The 20869-nt window shown below is 43.7% G+C and overlaps 1 protein-coding gene across 1 annotated transcript; it reads right to left on the reverse strand.

Annotated features, from left to right (window-relative positions):
* Positions 1-3350: 3350 nt before the first annotated feature.
* Positions 3351-5062, reverse strand: LOC139227116 (RING finger protein 222). The gene has a single exon (XM_070858183.1). It carries the CDS (start codon positions 4592-4594, stop codon positions 4007-4009), a length of 588 nt encoding a protein of 195 aa, XP_070714284.1. The 5' UTR covers positions 4595-5062; the 3' UTR covers positions 3351-4006.
* Between the last annotated feature and the right edge of the window lie 15807 nt (positions 5063-20869).

The following is a 20869-nucleotide window of genomic DNA, read 5'->3' on the forward strand; positions in this document are numbered from 1 at the left end:
AAACCTCATCTGTATTGTAGAACTGTTTCTGTGTTGCAGAATCTGTTCTATTTATAGGACAGGTTGGGCAACAACAGATTAGAGCATCTGTGAGATTTGTTCACTCAAAGTTGCTCTGAAGCCTAGATCGTAACTTTAAACTAAATGAATGTATTCAAATCTTATGCCTTCTCCGTTAATGCACAGACTGGCTAGGATCGTCCCTGATGTCGAGAGCAGTTGCGGTCAGGCCAGTGATGTGTGAGAGCTGGAGGTCAACTTGCTGACAATTGGGCTCCAAATGATATACCCAACCTTTGTGCTGATCATAGTATCTAATCCAGTATACTGGAATTGGGCACACCCTGAGAAACCACCTATTTGAGATATTTCTGACGTATATGATAAGACGTGATACAAATGCAATTCTTTCTTTTCCTTATAAGAACCCTGTGAAGTGAATGGGGGATCAGAAGCATATCTACAACTGTATCTGCGTAATATTTCCCACAGTAGCAAAACTGTTAGATTCTCTATGAGATGAGTGAATTATTCGCAGTTTCATGCTTGGAGCCAGCAGCTTGTTCACATTTTGGCTGCAGCTAGCAGAGATTGGAAACTTTCATCCCTATGTGTGCGTTGGATTCAAACCCAAGTCCCTGAAGTAAACAACCACTGTACTCACTCACTATCTCACCCAGCATCTCACAGTTAATTACTCAAACAAATTGAGCACATTAATCTCCTAGATGACAGATTATCACTCCCAATTTTACGAACTTCAATGCAAATTCCAACAAATGCTTGGTTCTCAGCAGTGAAATAATAGATGCAAAATTATGACATGTTTCAGTAAAAACAAATAGTTTACTAACCCGTGCGGTGATAAAAGGCCTTCCATTATATACACGGTGGTGGGCAATTAGGCAACTAATGGGAGGAGGAGGCGCCATGAACATCCTCATTCTCAATGATGGCGGAGCCCATCACGTGAGTGCAAAAGGTAAAGCTGAACCATTCGCAACCATCTTCAGCCAGAAATGCTGAGCAAATGATCCATCTCAGCCTCCTCCTGCGATTCCCACCATTGTGGATACCAGTCTTCAGTAAATTCGATTCACTCCACGTTACCAAGAAACGGTTGAGTTTATTGGACATAGCAAAAGCTATGGACCCTGACAACATTCAAGCTGTGGTGCGGAAGACCTGTGCTCCAGAACTAGCCTCGCCTTTAGCCAAGCTGTTCCAGTACAGCTACAACACTGGCATCTACTCAGCAATGTGGAAAATTGTCCAGGTATGTCATATCCACAAAAAGTGGATCAAATCCAACCCAGCCAATTAACATCCTATCAGCAGTGCTCTCAATCATCAGCAAAATGATGGAAGGAGTCATTAACAGTGCTATCAAGTGGTACTTACTCACCAATAACCTGCTCACTGATGCTCAGTTTGCGTTCCGCCAGGACCACTCACTCCAGACCTTATTACACCCTTGGCCCAAACATGGACAAAAGAATTGAATTCCAGAGGTGAGGCGAGAGTGACTGCCCTTGATATCAAGGCAGCATTCCACCAAGTATGGCATCAAGGAGACCAGTAAAATTGAAGTCAACGGAGAAACTCTCGAGTGGTTGAAGTCATAGCTAGCACAAAGGAAAAGTTGTGGTTGTTGGAGGCTAATCATCTCAGCCCGAGGATATCGCTATAGGAGTTCCTCAGGGCAGCGTCTTAGGCCCAACTATTTTCAACAGTTTCATCAATGACCTTCCCTCCATCATAAGGGCAGAATTAAGGCTGTACGCTGATGATTGCACAGTGTACAGCTCCATTCGCAACTGCTCAGATAATGAAGCCTCCCATGCCCACATGCAGCAAGATCTGGACAACATGCAGGCTTGGGATGATAAATAGCAAGTAACATTCACACCACACAAGTGCCAGGCAATGATTATCTCCAACAAGAGAGAGTCTAACCACCGCCCCATGACATTCAATGGCGCTACCATTGCTGAAACCCTGACCATCAACATCCTGCAGGTCACCATTGACCAAAAACTCAACTGGACCAGCCATATAAACACTGTGGTTACTAGAGCAGGTCATAGACTATTCCATGGTTATGAGCTCACCTCCTGACCAATGTTCCCTGTAAGCCACGCAGTGCTCAAGGGAACCCGCACAGCCATTTTGCCGGCTTTTTCATCGAAAAATGCGTGGTATTTTGAATGGTCTGCTCAACCCAAAGCCTCTGCATTACCTATAATGGACAAGTTAGAAGTCTGATGGGGAATACTTCCATCACACTTCCAACGTGTGCCTATATGGGTAAATCTGCAGCAACCCTCAAGAAGCTCAACACCATTCAGGACAAAGTAGTCCACTTGATCTGCAGCCTATCCATCATCTTAAATATCCACTCCCTCCACCACCAGCACACAGCAGCTGTAGTGTGTACTATCAAAAGGATGCACTGTAACAACTCGCCAAGGCTTCTTCGACAGCATCTCCAAACTGATCTCTATCACAAGGGCACCATCACCACCAAGTTTCCTGCAAGTTACACACCATCCTGACTTGGACATATATCGCTGTTCTTTCATGGTTACTGATTCAAAATCCTGAAACTCCCTAACGAACAGTATTAAGGGTACACCTTCACCCCGCGGACTGCAGCAGTTCCAGAAGACTCACCACCACCTTCTCAAGGGCAACTAGGGATGTGCAGTTAATTACCAGCAACACCTACATACCGAGAATGATTTTTTTTAAATCATGATATCATCCTTATGATCAAAATGTTCCTATTGATGCATGTCAATATATTACTGTAATTTTTCCTACTAATATACTTATACTTGTATTTATATATAACACCTTATCACATCTCTCACATCTCTCTGAGACTTTAACATACAATTAATTACTTTGAAGTACAGTAAATGTGTTTTGCAGTCAACTGTAGCACCCATTCTGCACCAGCATTGCCCCACAAACAGCAATAAGAACCACAGAGGGCTGTGGAGGCTCAGTCTTTGAGTATATTCAAGAGCTAGATAGATTTGGGGATATTATGGGAATCAAGGGATATGGGGATAGTGCAGGAAAGTGGAGTTGAGGTCGAAGATCAGCCATGATCTTATTGAATGGTGGAGCAGGCTCGAGGGGCCGAATGGCCTACTCCTGCTCCTAATTCTTATGTACTTGTATCATAAATCTTTAACATCTGAATGATTAGAGCAGGCAGACGGGGCCTTGGGTCTTATCCAAATAGGGAACCTTTGGCATATGTAGTAGCATTCCTGTAGTAATACCATGGAGTGGCCGCCCAGACTATGAGCTCAAGTCCTGAAATAATGCTTGAACCTATAGTTTCCCGAGTCAAAGGTTGAGAATGCTAATGACTGGCCCACAATGACGCTGCGTTGGTGCAACTAGAGCTTAAAATGTTTGAAAAAGTTTTTAAATCAGCATTTGGTGTGTATATTCTGTGCATATACACAGTGTAGTATAGGAGTATAATCAATGAGAAGTAAAATCACTGCTGCACAGAATCTCGGAGTGAAGTTTCGATTAATTTACCGGTGTTAAATATCAATTTGATAAATCTACTTAGTACAACTCATCCGCCAGCCCAGCGGCTCACTGTACAATAATTTATAATCCAGTGTCACAAATCTTTTTTTCCAAAATATTTATAGTCAATAACTTCTCAATAAGATTAGATATTCCTCTTGAAGAGTTAACAACCGGTCACAATGTTGATATTTACAATTAAAAAAAACATATTTTGCAACAAAAAAAAGTCCTGTACAAGTGCAATTTGTGCTTTCTCCAGTCGCTCCGTCCCTCTCAAGAGTTTCTCGAAGTGGCTTCCTGGAAAAGTGGAACAAAAGTCTCGCAGGTGAGCACAGCTCCAAATAAATCCTCTTTGTGTGTTTTTTTTTTGGTCGTCCTGTGAAGTGGCCTTTCGGAAGTGGCGGTCCGGCCCAGGGATCTGCTCATTCGGGCTGACTCGGTTGCCTGGTCATTTGAAGATGACCCAGGGCAGGATAGCAGCCACCACGGCCCCGATGATGATGAAGCACAGGAGGATCAGCACCCAGCGCAGCCTGCAGCGCCGGTGCTCCAAGACCACCCCGTCGGCGGGGACCCGCAGCTCTTCCTCGCTCATGGGCCTGCCCCGGCCGCTGATCACGAAAATCTGGCTGGTGCGGAGCGCCGGGTTGCGGGCGGAGGCGAAATTTGGCGGGCAGCGCTCCCACAAACGGCGTAGGAGCGAGCGCGGTGGAGGCGGAGGCGGTGGGGGCGCCTCCTCCAGCGAGTCCAGCGAGACGCTGGCCGACTCCAGCGAGATGGGCGACAGGGGGATCTCCAGCGTCTGTTTGCCCTCTTTGCCTTTGGTGATCCATCGCAAGCTCTTTTTGTTCAGGAAGGTGACGTGCCGGCAGACCGGGCACACCACCTTCTTGATATGACTTTCCTGGTTGATCACCGTCTTCACCAGGCAGTCGTGGCAGAAGATGTGGTTGCAGGTCAGCGTCCGGAGCGACTGGTTCTGGAGGGAGACCTTCTCGTAACAAACGGGGCACTCGGAGCCAGCCTCCTCCGACATGCCGAAACTCCAGCCTTCCCTCCCCACCCCTTCTCAGTCGCTTCGAAAAATCTCCCAGTGCCGGCAGGGCTTCTGCTGCCCACTGGCCCCACACACACAGATCCCAAGCAAACGCCTCTCCCCCCCTCCCTTTGGCGCCGCTCTCCAGCTGTTGAGGACTTTTTGTCAGGACCGTGCTCCACAAACACCTGATTTATGGCTGCATCTTGCTATCCGCATTCCACAACAAGGTCGGTGGGGTGGTGGTTTGTGTCCCCGCTGGCAGGTGATCAGCGCTCCAGTCCTGTTCAACTTGTTCAGCAACCAGCCCATTTTCAGCCACTTCTGACAGCGACAGCACCACTGGAGCGGCTTTAAGGAAGTTCCCGTGCAATCCTTCGCCTACCGTATTTTGTGGAGCACTGCAACTGCCAACGGAGAATTCGACCCCTGGCAACAGAAGTGGCTCGTTTTTTTATGTGTGTGTTTGTTGTTGCTGCGAGTTTGTTATCAGACCGCGAGCAGAACGAGCCTCTCAAATCCCTGCTTGCTTCTGGCAAATCTCTTATCCAATGCGGCGGGTGGTGAGGGGCGGGGGGAGAGAGAAATTGCACCTGAAACAGTTAACTTCTGTCCAAAAATTGACCTGCGGAGCGTTTCAAGCATTTTTGTTTTTGTTTTTGATCCAATGTAGTTGGCACGGAAAGAAAATCAAAGGCTTGGCATTCTATACCAGTAACCTGACAGTGGAGGTCTCCCCTTCTTATGCTACGGTAATACTGCAGGTGCATTGCCAGAGTCGCCACTGCTTTTACAGCAACTGAAGTAAGCAGCGCCGATTTATGCTGACTGTGTTTACACCAGTTTCTCGCCGGGAAAGTAGAACTCTGAGCGTGACTGCTTTAACTGCTGGTGACATTTCAATCGGCTTTTTTTTTTGCTAACTTTAGAAACTTTAAAGACAGCAAGCAGGATTTCTTGTCTCTTTTTAAAGTTCTGAACTCTTAAAAAGTTGGCCAAACACCTGAAATCTGAGACGACCTTCTGGAACTGATAGCAGGCTGGCTGCAAATTCTTGTGTTCCATTAACAGAGAAAAAGTTATGCAGCAATGTAAAATATGTAGCATACAGTCTACTCTTAATTCAAAGTTGCTCAATGTGAATTATGAAAGGTTATGGTAGCCTAGTTGTTATGGCATTGCTCTCGGAGCTCAGAGGATGTGGATTCAAATTCTACTACAAATTATTCAAAAAGTTTATATGCATTTAAAAGTGAATTCTGCTCATTTGTGCAGATAAACTAACCACAAAAGCCACCATATTGTTGTACAAATCTAACTGTCTCACTAATGTTCTTCAGAAAAGCGACCTGCCTCCATTATCTGGTCTAGCTTACACAAGACTCCAGTTCCACACTATATTATTGACTCTTAATGTCCTCAGGGCAACTAGGGCTGGGTAATAAATATTTTGTTGCTAGTGTTGCCCACATCTCAAGAACAATTTTTTAAAAATGTGTTGATTCGAATTTAGGGCATGTAAAAAATACTCCTGTGCAGTTTTATTAAAATTACTTAATTTGTATGACTGAATAATATAAGTTCTGAATTAATAGGAGTAGTGCTGTAACTGCACCATTATATTAAAATAAATTAACAACTGGAGTTTTGGTTCTGATAGTTTGAACATGCAAACCTAAATTATTCCGTTTTAGTACATTTGTTCCTAGTTTAAGGTATTAGAATTGTTGAAATTTATAGCACAGAGGAGGCCATTCGGCCTATGTGCCTATGCTGATTCTGCCAGAATAATCCAAAACAAATCTCTCTGCTCTGCTGTCTTTCCCATAGTCCCGTACCTTCATTCAATAAGGCGCCATATAAAAGGTTGTTAAGCAAGATAAGGGCACATGGGGTTGGGGGTAATGTATTAGCATGGATAAAAGATTGGTTAACTGACATAAAACAGAGAGTAGGGATAAACAGGTCATTTTCAGATTGGCAGGCTGTAACTAGTGGTGTGCCGCAAGGATCAGTGCTTGGGCCTCAGCTATTAACAATCTCTATTAATGACTTAGATGAAGGGACTGAGTGCAATGTATCCAAATTTGCAGATGATACAAAGCTAGGTGGAAAAATAAGATGTGAGGAGGACGCAAAGAGCCTGCAAAGGGATATAGACAGGTTAAGTTAGTGGGCAGTAAGGTGGCAGATGGAGTATAATGTGGGGAAATGTGAGGTTATTCACTTTGGTCGGAAGAATAGAAAAACAGAATATTTTTAAAATGGTGAGAAACTATTAAATGTTGGTGTTCAGAGAGACTTAGGCATCATACTATAAGAATCATAGAGAGTTAGCATGTAGCTACAACAAGCAATTAGGAAGGCAAATGACATGTTGGCATTTATTGCTAGAGGGTTGGAGTACAAGAGTAAGGAAGTCTTGCTACAATTGTACAGGGCTCTGGTGAAACCACATCTGGAGTACTGTGCATAGTTTTGGTCTCCTTATTTAAGGAGAAGCAGTGCAATGAAGGTTTACTAGATTGATTCCTGGGATGAACAGGTTGTCCAATGAGGAGGGATTGAGTAGATTAGGCCTATGCTCTCTGGAGTTTAGAAGAATGAGAGGTGATCTCATTGAAACATATAAGATTCTGAGAGGGGTTGAAAGGATAAATGCTGAGCGATTGTTTCCCCTGGCTGGAGAACTAGGGGGCATAGTCTCAGGATAAGGGGCTGGCCTTTTAAGACTGAGACGAGGAAGAATTTCTTCACTCAGAGGGTTGTGAATCTCTGCCCCAAAATGTTGTGGATGCTCAGTCGTTAATTATATTCAAGGCTGAGATAGATAGATTTATGGACTCCAGAGGAATCAAGGGATACAGGAATAGGGCAGGAAAGTGGAGTTGAGTTCAAAGATCAACCATGATCTTATTAATGGCGGAGCAGGCTCGAGGGGCCTAATGGCCTACTCCTGCTCCTAATTCTTATGTTCTTATGTTCATCTGTTTCAAATTTTAATTTCTTCTTCCTTCAAAGAATGGATTGGTCTCTGTTCTAGGATGTGGTAAGGAATTGTAACAGTCCTACACTGAAAGGACTTAAAAGCAAAACAAACATTGGCACAGACAGACACTGCACCCATTTGTATAATATATGCAATACTGGTCTGACATGGAAATTAAATTCCAAGAGTACAGAGTCTAACTGGGATTAGTGCCATCTCACTGACTGATGTTATAAATTGTTATGGTGCATTTCATGGATCAAGAATGATGTTAGGTGTAAAATATAAGTCACAGAGATTGCTATTGGAATCCACATCATCAGCAAGAAGAATACACAACCTACTGCACAGTAATAATTATTAAAATAGGTAAGTCTCCGTCAGAATGTAACTTCAATTGGGCCATAACACTGGTTAACAATTTAAAAGTTTATGCGTTAAAAGATTCCTTCCCTGTCTTGAAAGAATAATCACATGACTCTTTCAAGCTCTGTAGAACTGCATGGCTGAGCAATTCATTTAATATGAAAGAATCTTGAGATTAACGATCAAACTTAAAAGCGACCATAAAATCCAGTGTATAAATCACATATGTGTATAAGTTACTATATTTTACTGATGTCATTTGCGTAAAAGCTCCACAGGATAAATTTAACTAACTTGCACTTAGAAAAGACTCAGTGAAGCCTGCTGAGCTGTGCTCCAGAATTCTGAATACACACTCCGAAATGCTCAAAGTTCTGCTCCAACAGCACAGGTTCATAAAATGTACTCCAAATAAGTCATGTAAATTATTTGCGCAAAATCAGAAAATCAATGCATATAGAATATTTTGCAGCATCTACCAACTGATGATATATGGTTGTCAGATTCTCATTAAATATTTACTTCTGGTAATGTCCTGGTGGCAAGTATTCAGAAGCTTCACCATACTGCTTGACAAAACTCCTATAGCTGAGATCAAATTTGGTCTCTGAACTTCTGAATCTTAGAAGTAAAGAATATGTCGAGTGATGAAATGTGGGTTTGCCTCCATGGTGAAGGTGTAGTAGCATAATGTTTATCAAGATCAGATCAGCCATGATCTTATTAAATGGCGGAGCAGGCTCGAGGGGTCAAAAGGCCTACTCCTGCTCCTATTTCTTATGTTCTTATGGTACATAAACCAACAACCCAGAGATCCTGAGTTCAAATCCTGTTTTGGTAAAACTGTGAAATTGAATTAATTCAATCTGGTAATTTGTCTAACATGATAAAGGCAGCTGAATTGTTGTAAACACCACAAGGAAATTCATTACGCTACATAGTCTATGATGAGCCGACACAGTCCCATGCTATGAGGCTGACTGTAATGTCCTCTAGCATCTAGCAATCTTCCCACCTATTCTCAATTTGGGATAAACAATAAATGAGGTCTTAGCAACGTCACCAAAATCCAAAGAACAAAGTTAAAAACAATAGATTTCTGTTCTCAGTGATATCCTCATTGGGAGGTATCGAGCAGAAACCTTTCACAAACCTGGAGGGTGGATCATCCTGGATCTCATGTGCACCGTCAAATATCTTCTCAACTAATTCAGGTGCATAGAATAGGAAGGAAAGAAGAAAAATAATTTGGGAGTGAAGAAGCTTTACACTAATTAAAAAAGAAAAACACAAATAGGAATGTAGTAAGAAAGGTCAGAAGGATAAATATCTGTTATCAAGACCAATGTCCCCAACCATAATTTTAAATGGTGAATGTATAATGCAGATTAATAGTCCCTTTGGAGTATGGCTACCTCTTCCCACCCTCAGTTCCAAATTTGACTCCAATATAAATGCTAATAATACTTGTACCTCTATGTCACAAGACATGCAAGTAGATGGGGAACAAAAGCCATCCTGCATTAAAAAACAGACTTATTCTTGTCTGGTTTACATTTTAGAAACTTTCAGATAAGAGAAAAGGGGAATGAATCAATGGATAATATGAAACAAAGAGAAGTGTACCGTGTATTAAAATAAAATAAGTATAAAAGTGTTGGGAGAATCAGGGTGGTGGCCTCGGCTGGTGAACTCTGTGCTTGGACAATTTGCTTTTCGAACTTCTTGTAAATTAGTCAATGTCTCTTTGTTTCAGAGTCTACTTGCTTCTCTATAATCGTAAGTGAGGCAGGTAAAGAGTGCGAACGTGAGTGAAACAAGACTGATGGACAAACTGAACAAGTGATCGAAGTCTATATCGGTGTCCATGCAGTGAGTGTATGAAGTTTTTATAATTTGCATGCAGGTGCGGCTTGCAAAGGGGAGGAGGCGGGGTATGGGCTGCCTTAATAGGGCACAAAGAACTAAGGGGACTTCCAGCGTTTCCAAATTTCCATTGTAGTCACCAAGGGCCTGAATTTGCTGAAGGCCCCCGCCCGCCCAAGTGCTGTCCAAAGGACCACTGATGGCCGTCGAGGTCGCTGACGGTTCTTTGGGCGGGGTTTTCAACACCCAGGTCCCTTGAAAGTTGGCGGGCAGCAAATCTGCGACGTACACTGCCAATCTGGGCAGTAGCTGGCGGGAGCTCTCATTCTTGGCGGCAAAGGCGCTTGCCGCCCAAGTGCCGCCGAGGATGGAGTCAGGCCCATGGAGGGTCAAAGACCTGAAAATTAAAATCATCAGAAAAAAAATCCATCGGAAGACCTTCAGGGGACACTATTTAGGTAAGTCGCTGTGAAAAAACATTTTTTAAGGTTCACTAACCTTTTTTTCAAGATCTTCCTACCTACCGTCGGAGACAGACCAACCTCCAGCCAGCGGCCCACCCCCGTTCTGGTGCCGACTCTCGCCCGCACCAATCTGGCAGCTCAGCGGGCGGTAGGTCAGTTGCGCCACTCGGCCAACCGCTGATGTCAGCGGGCGGTTACCGGCGGCTCTCCCCTCCCACCCACTCCAGCCCACCTTGAAACTGGCACTGGGCGGATCTTCAGGAGGAATGTCGGTGGCAGTGGGCGGTAAGGCGATCAAATTTGGAGTGGGGGGGTAAGGTGATCAAATTTGGGCCCCAAATACCTAACCATTTTTTTCCTGAAGCCAATTGAGTGCGCAAAGTATAGAAACAACTGCAATGAGTTTTTCCCATTGTAATCAGATCAGATAAAGAGAATGCTGCATTTATTCTGGTTGATAAAAATTGTGCTATTCCAACTGGTTCTGTTTATTTTGCTGATTTTCCCTAGCTTATACAAATGAGGATAGTTAGCAGCCTTTGATTACTATCTTTAAGGAAGTGGATTTTTGTCACAAAATGTATTCCATTTAAATGTTTCGAGTGGAAGTCAGAAAATCCTGAGGAATGTCAAACAGTTCGTCATTTCTGTAACCGCAGCCTGTGACAGAGTATATTGAGACTGCTTTCATGAAGATACTGCACTAAAACTAAAAAAGAACAACAGATCCTAATGGTACCACACTGTAGTATCTCCTCAGACAGACAATAGTCTCCCAGTTTGAGTTTAGATTCTTGGCTAATTTTGTGCTCTGTATTGTTCCTGCCTGACACGATTATAGTTATAAGTAGATCAAGTTCAAAAGAAAAATTTATCAATAATCTTAATAACTCTTAGGGAGTTTCTCATTATAATTATAGATCCTGGAAAATGTAGTCAACATTGGACAGCTGCTATTTATTTCAACACAATTAACTGTCTTTGGATTGTACAAAATGTTAACTAAAATTCTGTTGTCTCTTCATACACTCTAACCTTCCTCACTTGCACGTGCAATGACTAGCATCAATACACATTCTGTGGGTGGGAAGATCATTGCAAGAGGGAGCAATTAATCTTTTTGAGAGAAGTGGGTTTTTGCCTTCTTTTATTAACATGAGCTGACAAACGTTTGTGTTTGTTCACTGTCATGAATGTTTCACCCAGTGTGCAATTAAGGTAATAATTCAGCATTTGCTCAGCCTTGGATTTCTTCTTCAACTTTTTTGTATTTTAGCAGATCCTATGCATCTGCACTCCAGTTTCCAGAGAGCTTATTTCTGAAACCTGATCATACTGAATGTTCATTTTGAGGGCCAAATGATTTGGCTTCGTTTGGTATGTGTTCCAGCTTACACAATGTGCTCACTTTTTGGCCATAAATGAATGCTACATTCACCACATCATAATGTCTTTTTTTCTAGAGGGCAATTTATATGCACACCATCAAATTCAACAGCTTTTGCCAAAAAAAGCAGCACAAACTGAAAAATTGTACTGGTATCCCTGTTCTGACTGGCGTAGACTGTGGATAAGCTCTATTCAGGATCCAGCTGCAGCACATTCTCAACAATCTCTTTTGGAGAGTGGATACTTTTTCTTTTAGGGAGAGGGAGGAAACAGAGCTTAATGTTACAATTGGAAGTAAACACTATATGTGTGTATGATATTCTCTATGAAACACACTGATTATTAGACTATAGTATGGCTAGTCTTTGCCCATGTGCCTAGTGTCAGCCTTGCTCAGTGGTAGCACTTTTGCTTCAGAGTCAGAAGGCCATATATTCAAGCGTCACTCCAGAGACTTGAGCACTTAATCTTCAGTGCAGTACCAAGAGAGTGCCATCTTTTGGATGAGATGTTAAACTGATATACACTCTAAATGGACATAAAAGATCCCATGACACTATTTAAAGAAGAGCAAGGGAGTTAGCAGCATAGAAATTTACAGCGCAGAAGGAAGCCATTTCGGCCCATTGTGTCCGCGCCGGCTGATAAAGAGCCTCACGGTCCGCGGTCAGCCGCCCTGAAGGTTACATATAAACCTATGAACAATGAACAATGGCGGACAGGTAAAGAACATCCGGCCCAACCAGTCTGCCCCACACAACTGTGACACCCTATGCATCGCAACATTTTACACTCCACCCCAACCGGAGCCATGCAATCTCCTGGGAGAGGCAAAAACCAGATAAAAACCCAGGCCAATTGGGGGGAAAAAAATCTGGGAAAATTCCTCTCTGACCCATCCAGGCGATCAAAACTAGTCGAGGAGATCACTCTTGCCGTATTGGATTCCCTGTAGTATTATCACCGTGTCTGCGCCAGCCAACAAGGGGTTATCCAGTCTAATCCCAATTACCAGCTCTAGGTCCGTAACCCTGCAGGTTACGGCACTTCAAGTGCCCATCCAAGTACTTTATAAATGTGATGAGGGTTTCAGCCTCTACCACCCTTCCAAGCAGTGAGTTCCAGACCCCCACAACCCTCACGTGATGAAGCTTCCCCTCAAATCCCCTCTGAACCTTCCACCAACCACCTTAAAACTATGCCCCCTCGTAATTGACACCACCACCAAGGGAAATAGGCCCTTGCTATTCACTATATCCAGGCCCCTCAAAATTTTGTACACCTCAATGAGGTCTCCTCTCAGCCTCCTCTGTTGCAAAGAGAACAAACCCAGCCTATCCAATCTGTCATCATAGCTAAGATTCTCCATTCCAGGCAGTATCCTCGTAAATCTCCTCTGCATCCTCTCCAGTGCAATCACATCCTTCCTATAATACAGCGACCAGAACTGCACGCAGTACTCCAGCTGTGGCCTAACCAGAGTATTATACAATTTAAGCATAATCTCCCAGCTCTTGTATTCCATGCCTTGGCAAGCATTCTGTATGCCTTCTTAACCACCTTATCCACCTGGCCTGCTACTTTCAGAGATCTGCGAACAAGCACTCCAGGGTCCCTTTGTTCATCTACACTTCTAAGTGGCCTACCATTTAATGTGTATACCCTTTCCTTATTAGTCCTCCCCAAGTGCATCACCTCACACTTCTCCGAATTAAATTTCATTTGCCACTGTTCGGCCCACCTGACCAGTAGATTGATATCCTCCTGCAGGCCATGACTTTCCTCTTCATTATCTGCCACACAGCCAATTTTAGTGTGATCTGCAAACTGCTTAATCATACCCCCATAAGCAAATCTAGATCATTGATGTATACCACAAAAAGCAAGGGACCCAGTACTGAGCCCTGCGAAACCCCACTGGAAACATCCTTCCAGTCACAAAAACATCCATCAACCATTATCCTTTGCTTCCTGCCTCTAAGCCAATTTTGGATCCAACTTGCCACTTTGTCCTGGATCTCATGGGCTTTTACCTTCATGACCAGTTTGCTATGTGGGACCTTATCAAAAGCTTTGCTAAAGTCCATATATACTACATCGTACACACTACCCTCATTGACCCTCCTGGTTACCTCCTCGAAAAATTCAATCAGGTTAGTCAAACACGATCTTCCCTTAACAAATACATGCTGACTGTCCCTAATTAATCCTTGCCTTTCTAAATGTAGATTTATCCTGTCGTTCAGGATTTTTTCCAATAATTTTCCCACTACTGAGGTTAGGCTGACTGGCCTGTAATTACTTGGCCTATCCCTTTCTCCCTTCTTAAACAAGGGTACCACATTAGCAGTCTTCCAGTCCTCCGGCACCATGCCCAAATCCAAAGATGATGGTCAAGGCCTCTGCTATTTCCTCTTTTACTTCGCTCAACAGCCTGGGATGCATTTCATCCGGTTCTGGGGACTTAACCACTTCCAAGCTCCTAAACCTCTTAATACCTCCTCTCTCACTATGTTTATTTCGTCTAGAATTTCACACTCCTCCTCGATAGCAGTATTTGCATTGCCCCTTTCCTTTGTGAAAAAAGCTGCATAGTATTCATTAAGAACCATACCAACATCTTCCGCCTCTACACAGAGATTACCCTCATGATCTCTATAGGCCCCACCCTTTCTTTAGTTATCCTCTTGCTCTTAATATATTTATAGAATATCTTTGGTTTTCCTTAATTTTACTTGCCAAGAATTTTTCATGCTCTCTCTTAGCATTCCTAATATCCTTTTTAATTTTACCTGTAAACTTTCTATATTCCTCCAAAGATTCTACAGTATTTAGCCATTGGTATATGACATAAACTTACCTTTTTTTCTTTATCCTCCACTGTAAGTCCCATAGGGCTCTAGAATTGTTATTCCCATCCTTTTTCTGTAAGGGCACATGTTTGGCCTGAGCCCTCCAGATCTCCTCCTTGAATGCTTCTCATTGTTCCGACACTGATTTACCCATAAGTAGCTGTTTTCAGTCCACTGTGGCCAAATCACTTCTCAACTTAGCAAAGTTAGCGTTTCCCTAATTTGGGACTTTTGTTCCTGGTCTATCCTTGTCCTTTCCATAACTACCTTGAATCTGACTGAATTATGGTCACTGGCATCCAAGTGCTCTCCCACTGATACCCCCTCCACCTGCCCAGCTTCATTCCCCAAAACTAAATCCAAAACCGCCCCCTCCCGTGTTGGACTTGTTACATACTGACTAACAAAGCTCTCTTGATTGCATTTTAAGAATTCCGCACCCTCTATACCCTTCACACTATATTTGTCCCAATCAATATTTGGATAGTTGAAATTCCCCACTATTACTGCCCTCTGGTTTTTGAACTTCACAGAAATGTGTCTACACATTTGTTCTTCTATCTCCCTCCCACTGTTTGGAGGTCTATAATACACACCCAGCAGTGGGATTGCCCCTTTTTTATTTTTCAGTTTGACCCATATGGCCTCATTTGATGATCCCTCTAACATATCATTCCTCCTCATAGCTGTAATAGTTTCTTTAAACCTCTCCTTTTTACCCCCTGTCTGTCTTGTCTAAAAATCCTATAACCAGGAATATTGAGTTGCCAAAGCTGCCCCTCTTTCAGCCATGTCTCTGTAATGGGTATACTGTCACACTCCCAAGTGTCCACCTGTGCTCTCAGCTCATCTGTCTTATTTGTTATACTCCTTGCATTGAAGTATATACCATTTAGCATAGGAAGACCTCCTTGATTACTACTTACTAACCCTTGTTTCCTCTGTCTTACAGATTCACTTTCTACATTCATGCTTTCCAATTTCAGCTTCATTTCCTTCCCTATTGAGTTTGTTCTCAGGTTCCCATCCCCCTGCCAAGTTAGTTTAAACTCTCCCCAACAGTACTAGCAAATCTCCCCATGAGGATATTGGTCCCGGCGCTGTTGAGGTGCAACCCGTCCGGTTTGTACAGGTCCCATTTCCCCCAGAAGTGGTCCCAAAACCTCAGGAATTTAAAGCCCTCCCTCCTACACCAACTCTCCAGTCACGTGTTCATCCTCTCTATCCTTCTATTCTTGTATTCGAGTTCTCCCGATGTTCTGGTCAACATTTATCCTTCAACCCACACCACCCAAAAAGATTATCTAGTCATTTCATTGCTGTTTTCAGGTCCTTGCTGTGTGCTAATTGGCTGCCACATTTCCCTAAATTAAAGCAATGACTTCAAAATTACTTCATTGGTTGTGTGTTTTAGGACATCCTGAGGTTATGAAAGGCACTATATAAATGCATTTTATTTTTTTTATTTAGAAGTCCTTCCATTGTTCTACTAACCGCAGGTAATGAGATTTATTTAGCTGAAAAACTTACTAGTTACAACACTAGTCGAAGGATTTATTCCCTTTTAATAGTGACACAAACCTATATTGTTTCACAATCGTGGATTTTTCTGTTAAGGGAGAAACAATCACTTCATTAAAAAATACACTTAAAAACAAACATAACCACCATTCAGAGATTGCTTCACACCCAGTAGAACCAGTCCTGAGAGCATCAGAACTGGTAAAAGGATTAACAGTGATATTGAACAGGAGAAAAAGCTTGTATTTATAGTATTACTTGTTTTTAACATGAGGCTTAAGCAAACATTCATGCCATTATCGGTGATCGTGATTTAACAGCAACTGACCTGGGCTGATTTTGAACTTGTCTTCATTTTTTTTTAGAACAAGTTGATTTTTTAATGTGACGGAATAATTAGATTTTAAAAGTAATATTTCAGCCACAACATCACCTTTATCTACAACCACCTACTTAACAGATCAGACGTTCTTTCATTTTGTTGAAATGTTTTGAATAACTGCCTATTACACACAGCCACTGTAATATAAATTTTTTTGAACAAAAAAAATCTGTATTTAAAACCATCATCCTTCATTGTGAAAATAATGTTCATTTGTGAAGATCAAATGCTACCAAAGATCAGTATTGGGATACTTATTTCAATCTATATATTTTTAACAGTACAGTATAACATTATTAACATTAAAGGTACAGTATAACATTATTAAAATGATTGAACTTTATTTGTTGTCTAGAAGCTGTTTGGGAATTCTGTTTGACTTTTACAGGTTGAGGGTCCGAACTCCGGAAACCTCGGGACCAAGGCCGTTCCGCATTCTGGGTATTTCCGGATTTTGGAACGTCTTTGCCTGGGCCGAGGTAGTTGGGGTCTGGCAGCTGAGGTAAGGGGGAGAGGGGGAGAAGGGGGGGAGCCAGGGCGAAGTCGGAGGGCCGGGGCGGGCGAAGTCGGGGCGGGCAAAGTCCTGGCGAAGTTGGGCTGGAGGTCGGACCACCGAGAGCCGGAGCGAGGTCAGGCCGCCAAGGGCTGGGGCGAGGTTGGGTCGCCAATGGCCGGAGTGATGTAGGGCCGCCAAGGGCTGGGGCGAGGTTGGATCGCCAGTGGCCGGAGTGATGTAGGGCCGCCAAGGGCTGGGGCGAGGTTGGATCGCCAGTGGCCGGAGTGATGTAGGGCCGCCAAGGGCTGGGGCGAGGTTGGGCCGCCGAGGGCCGGAGTGATGTAGGGCCGCCAAGGGCTGGGGCGAGGTTGGGCCGCCGAGGGCCGGAGTGATGTAGGGCCGCCAAGGGCTGGGACGAGGTTGGGCCGCCAGTGGCCGGAGTGATGTAGGGCCGCCAAGGGCTGGGGCGAGGTTGGATCGCCAGTGGCCGGAGTGATGTAGGGCCGCCAAGGGCTGGGGCGAGGTTGGGTCGCCAGTGGCCGGAGTGATGTAGGGCCGCCAAGGGCTGGGACGAGGTTGGGTCGCCGATGGCCGGAGTGATGTAGGGCCGCCAAGGGCTGGGGCGAGGTTGGGCCGCCGAGGGCTGGGGCAGACAAAGTCGGGCCGCCGAGGCGGGGGAGTCCGGATTTCGGAACATTTTACGGATGTCCCCACCATGGATCGACCCGGTGTCCGGATTCCGGAACATTCTGAATTTTGGAACTCCGGATTTTGGACGCTAAACCTGTATTACATTTTTTAAAATGATATTATTGACTTCTATCATTGCCTAGGATTACTACAGCCAACATTCTGGAGTCGAGCTTCTAAATAGCTGGGTCATCACATCATGTATTCAGTATCCAAAATCATCATCATCATAGGCAGTCCCTCGGAATCGAGGGGGACTTACTTCCACTCCCAAAGTGACTCCTTTGATGCTGAACAGTCCAATACAAGAGCCACAGACCCTGTTACAGGTGGGACAGACATTTGTCGAGGGAAGGGGTCGGTGGGGCTAGTTTGCTGCGTGCTCCTTCCACTGCCTGCACTTGGCCTCTTCATGCTCCTTGCGTCGAGACTCAAAAAGCTCAACGCCCTCCCGGGTGGACTTTCTCCACCTCGGGCGGTCTGCGGCCAGGGTCTCCCAGGTGTCAGTGGCGATGTCGCACTTTACCAGGGAGGCTTTGAGGGTTTCCTTATAACGTTTCCGCTGTCCTCCTTTGGCTCGTTTACCATGAAGGAAATTTGCTTAGGGAGTCTCGTATCTGGCATGTGTACTATGTGTCCTGCCTAGCAAAGCTGATCGAGTGTGGTCAGTGCTTCAATACCGGGGATGTTAGCCTGGTCGAGGACACTGATGTTGGTGCGCCTGTCCCCCAAGGGATTTGCAGGATCTTGCGGAGACATCGTTGGTGATATATCTCCAGCGACTTGAGGTGCCTTCTGTACATCGTCCATGCCTCAGATCCATACAGGAGGGTGGGTATTACTACAGCCCTGTAGACCATGAGTTTGGTGGTAGATTTGAGGGCCTGGTCTTCAAACATTTTTTTCCGGAGGCGGCCGAAGGCTGCGCTGGCGCACTGGAGGCGATGCTGAATCTCCGCTTCAATGTCTGCCTTTGTTGATAAGAGCCTGTCATCACAGCACAGCACTGCCCTCCAATCATCAAGATCCACGGCGCGGCCCTGGACAATGTGGATCCAAAATAAACACCCCTTCCCCCACAAAAAAAAAAGCATTTACAATTTCACAAGTACATCTTGTTTTGATGCATATGGTTGTTGCCTGCTTGCGTGCACAGCCAAAAATATGTGGAACAACTTTGGCATTTCTCCTGTAGCTAAATAACCAAAGTAAATATGGAAACAAAAGCACCAATAATAAGGTTTTTACATTTGGGATCAAAGAATAGTAATTTTAATAGTAATCAGGAAGCAACATGAGTAATGAAAGTCTGAGCTTGTCTCAGATAATCTTTGTGGTGAACTGCTCTAGTTATATTTAAGTAAAGCATTCATTTTGAATCTATTATTAAGGATGTGGTAACAGGGCACTTAGAAAATAATAATAGGATTGGGCAGAGTCAACACAGATTTATGAAAGGAAAATCATATTTGACAAATCCGTTAGAGTTTTTTGAGGTTGTAACTAATAGAATAAATAAGGGGGGAGCAGTGGATGTGGTGTATTTGGAATTTCTGAAGACATTTGAAAAGCTGCCACACAAGAGGTTATTGAACAAAATTAGGGCTCATGGGATTGGGGGTAATATATTAGCATGGATTGAGGATTGGTTAACACACAGAAAACAGAGAATAGGGATAAACGGGCCTTTTTCAGGTTGGCAGGCTGTAACTAGTGGGATGCCGCAAGGATCAGTGCTGGGGCCCCAGCTATTCACAATCTATATTAATGATTTGTATGAGGGGACAAATGTAATATATCCAAGTTTGCTGATGATCCAAAGCTAGGTGGGAATATAAGTTGTGAGGAGGATGCAAAGAGACTTCAAAGGGATATAGACAGGCTAAGTGAATGAGCAAAAACATGGCAAATGGAATATAATGTGGAGAAATGTGAAGTTATCCATTTTGGTAGGAAAAATAGAAAAGCAGAGTATTTTTTAAATGGTGAGAGATTGGAAACTGTTGGTGTTAGAGGGACCTGGGGGTCCTTGTACATGAATCACTGAAAATTAACATGCAGATACAGCAAGCAATTAAGAAAGCAAATGGTATCTTGGCCTTTATTACAAGAGGATTTGAGTATAAGAGTAAAGACGCCTTACTGCAATTATGTAGAGCCCTGGTGAGATAGCACCTGGAGTATTTTGTAAAATTTTGGTCTCCTTACCTAAGGAAGGGTATACTTGCCATTGAAGGATTGCAACAAAGGTTCTCCAGACTGATTCCTGGGATGGGGGATTGTCCTATAAGAAGAGATTGAGTAGACTAGGCTTATATTCTCTAGAGTTTAGAACAATGAGAGGTGATCTCATTGAAACATACAAAATTCTTACAGGACTTGACATGGTAGATGCAGGGAGGATGTTTCCACTGGCTGAGGAGTCTAGAACCAGGGGTCACAGTCTCAGAATAAGGGGTCGGCCTTTTAGAACTGAGATGAGGAGAAATTTCTTCACTCAGAGGGTGGTGAATCTCTGGAATTCTCTACCCCAGAGGCCTGTGGAGGCTCAGTGAGTATATTCAAGACAGAGATTGATAGATTTTTGGATATTAAGGGAATCAGGTGATATGGGAATAGTGCAGGAAAGTGGAGTTGAGGTAGAAGATCAGCCATGATCTCATTGAATGGCGGAGCAGGCTCGAGGGGCCGAATGGCCGACTCCTGCTGCTAATTCTTATGTTTTCTTAAAATGCCATCTTCTTGTTTCTGTTGCTCAGACATGAGGTACATACTCACAATCTACTGTGATAATGGACTATTGCCTTGAGAAGTATCCAGTACCTTTTAGACCATGGCTGATCATACAATGGTTTATGGGTCATTTGCCCTGCCAATTGATCCCTTGAAGTTCAGGCAACTCAGTCGTAATTGCATTGATATTTTCCTAGTTGTTCTATTTGAATTTTGTGGGCCAGGAAGTTTTGTAAAGGCTGTTTAAGCATTGTTAATTTAATGGTGGGTGGATTCTAATTCAGAACAGTAAGGCATGTTTGCAACAGCAAGTTGAGATAAATGCAAATGAATGGAATCTTGGATTTAAGTATATATGGTGCCAAGGCTCCATGGTACACACCTATGTGGCTCACAAAGCTTGATTACCTCTGTTTTATACAGTGAAGGGGTAATTTCATAATCCCACACTCTCAATGGGGAGCAGTGCTCACAGGGATAATAAGCTGGAGAAGCAGAGCCACAATGCCGCACTCCCAGTTGGGCAA

The sequence above is a fragment of the Pristiophorus japonicus genome, chromosome 16 (assembly GCF_044704955.1).
Source record: "Pristiophorus japonicus isolate sPriJap1 chromosome 16, sPriJap1.hap1, whole genome shotgun sequence".
Taxonomy (NCBI): domain Eukaryota; kingdom Metazoa; phylum Chordata; class Chondrichthyes; family Pristiophoridae; genus Pristiophorus; species Pristiophorus japonicus.

Bases quoted from the DNA above. Each gene is read 5' to 3' on its own strand.
- LOC139227116 (XM_070858183.1), bottom strand. From the start codon at position 4,594: ATGTCGGAGGAGGCTGGCTCCGAGTGCCCCGTTTGTTACGAGAAGGTC.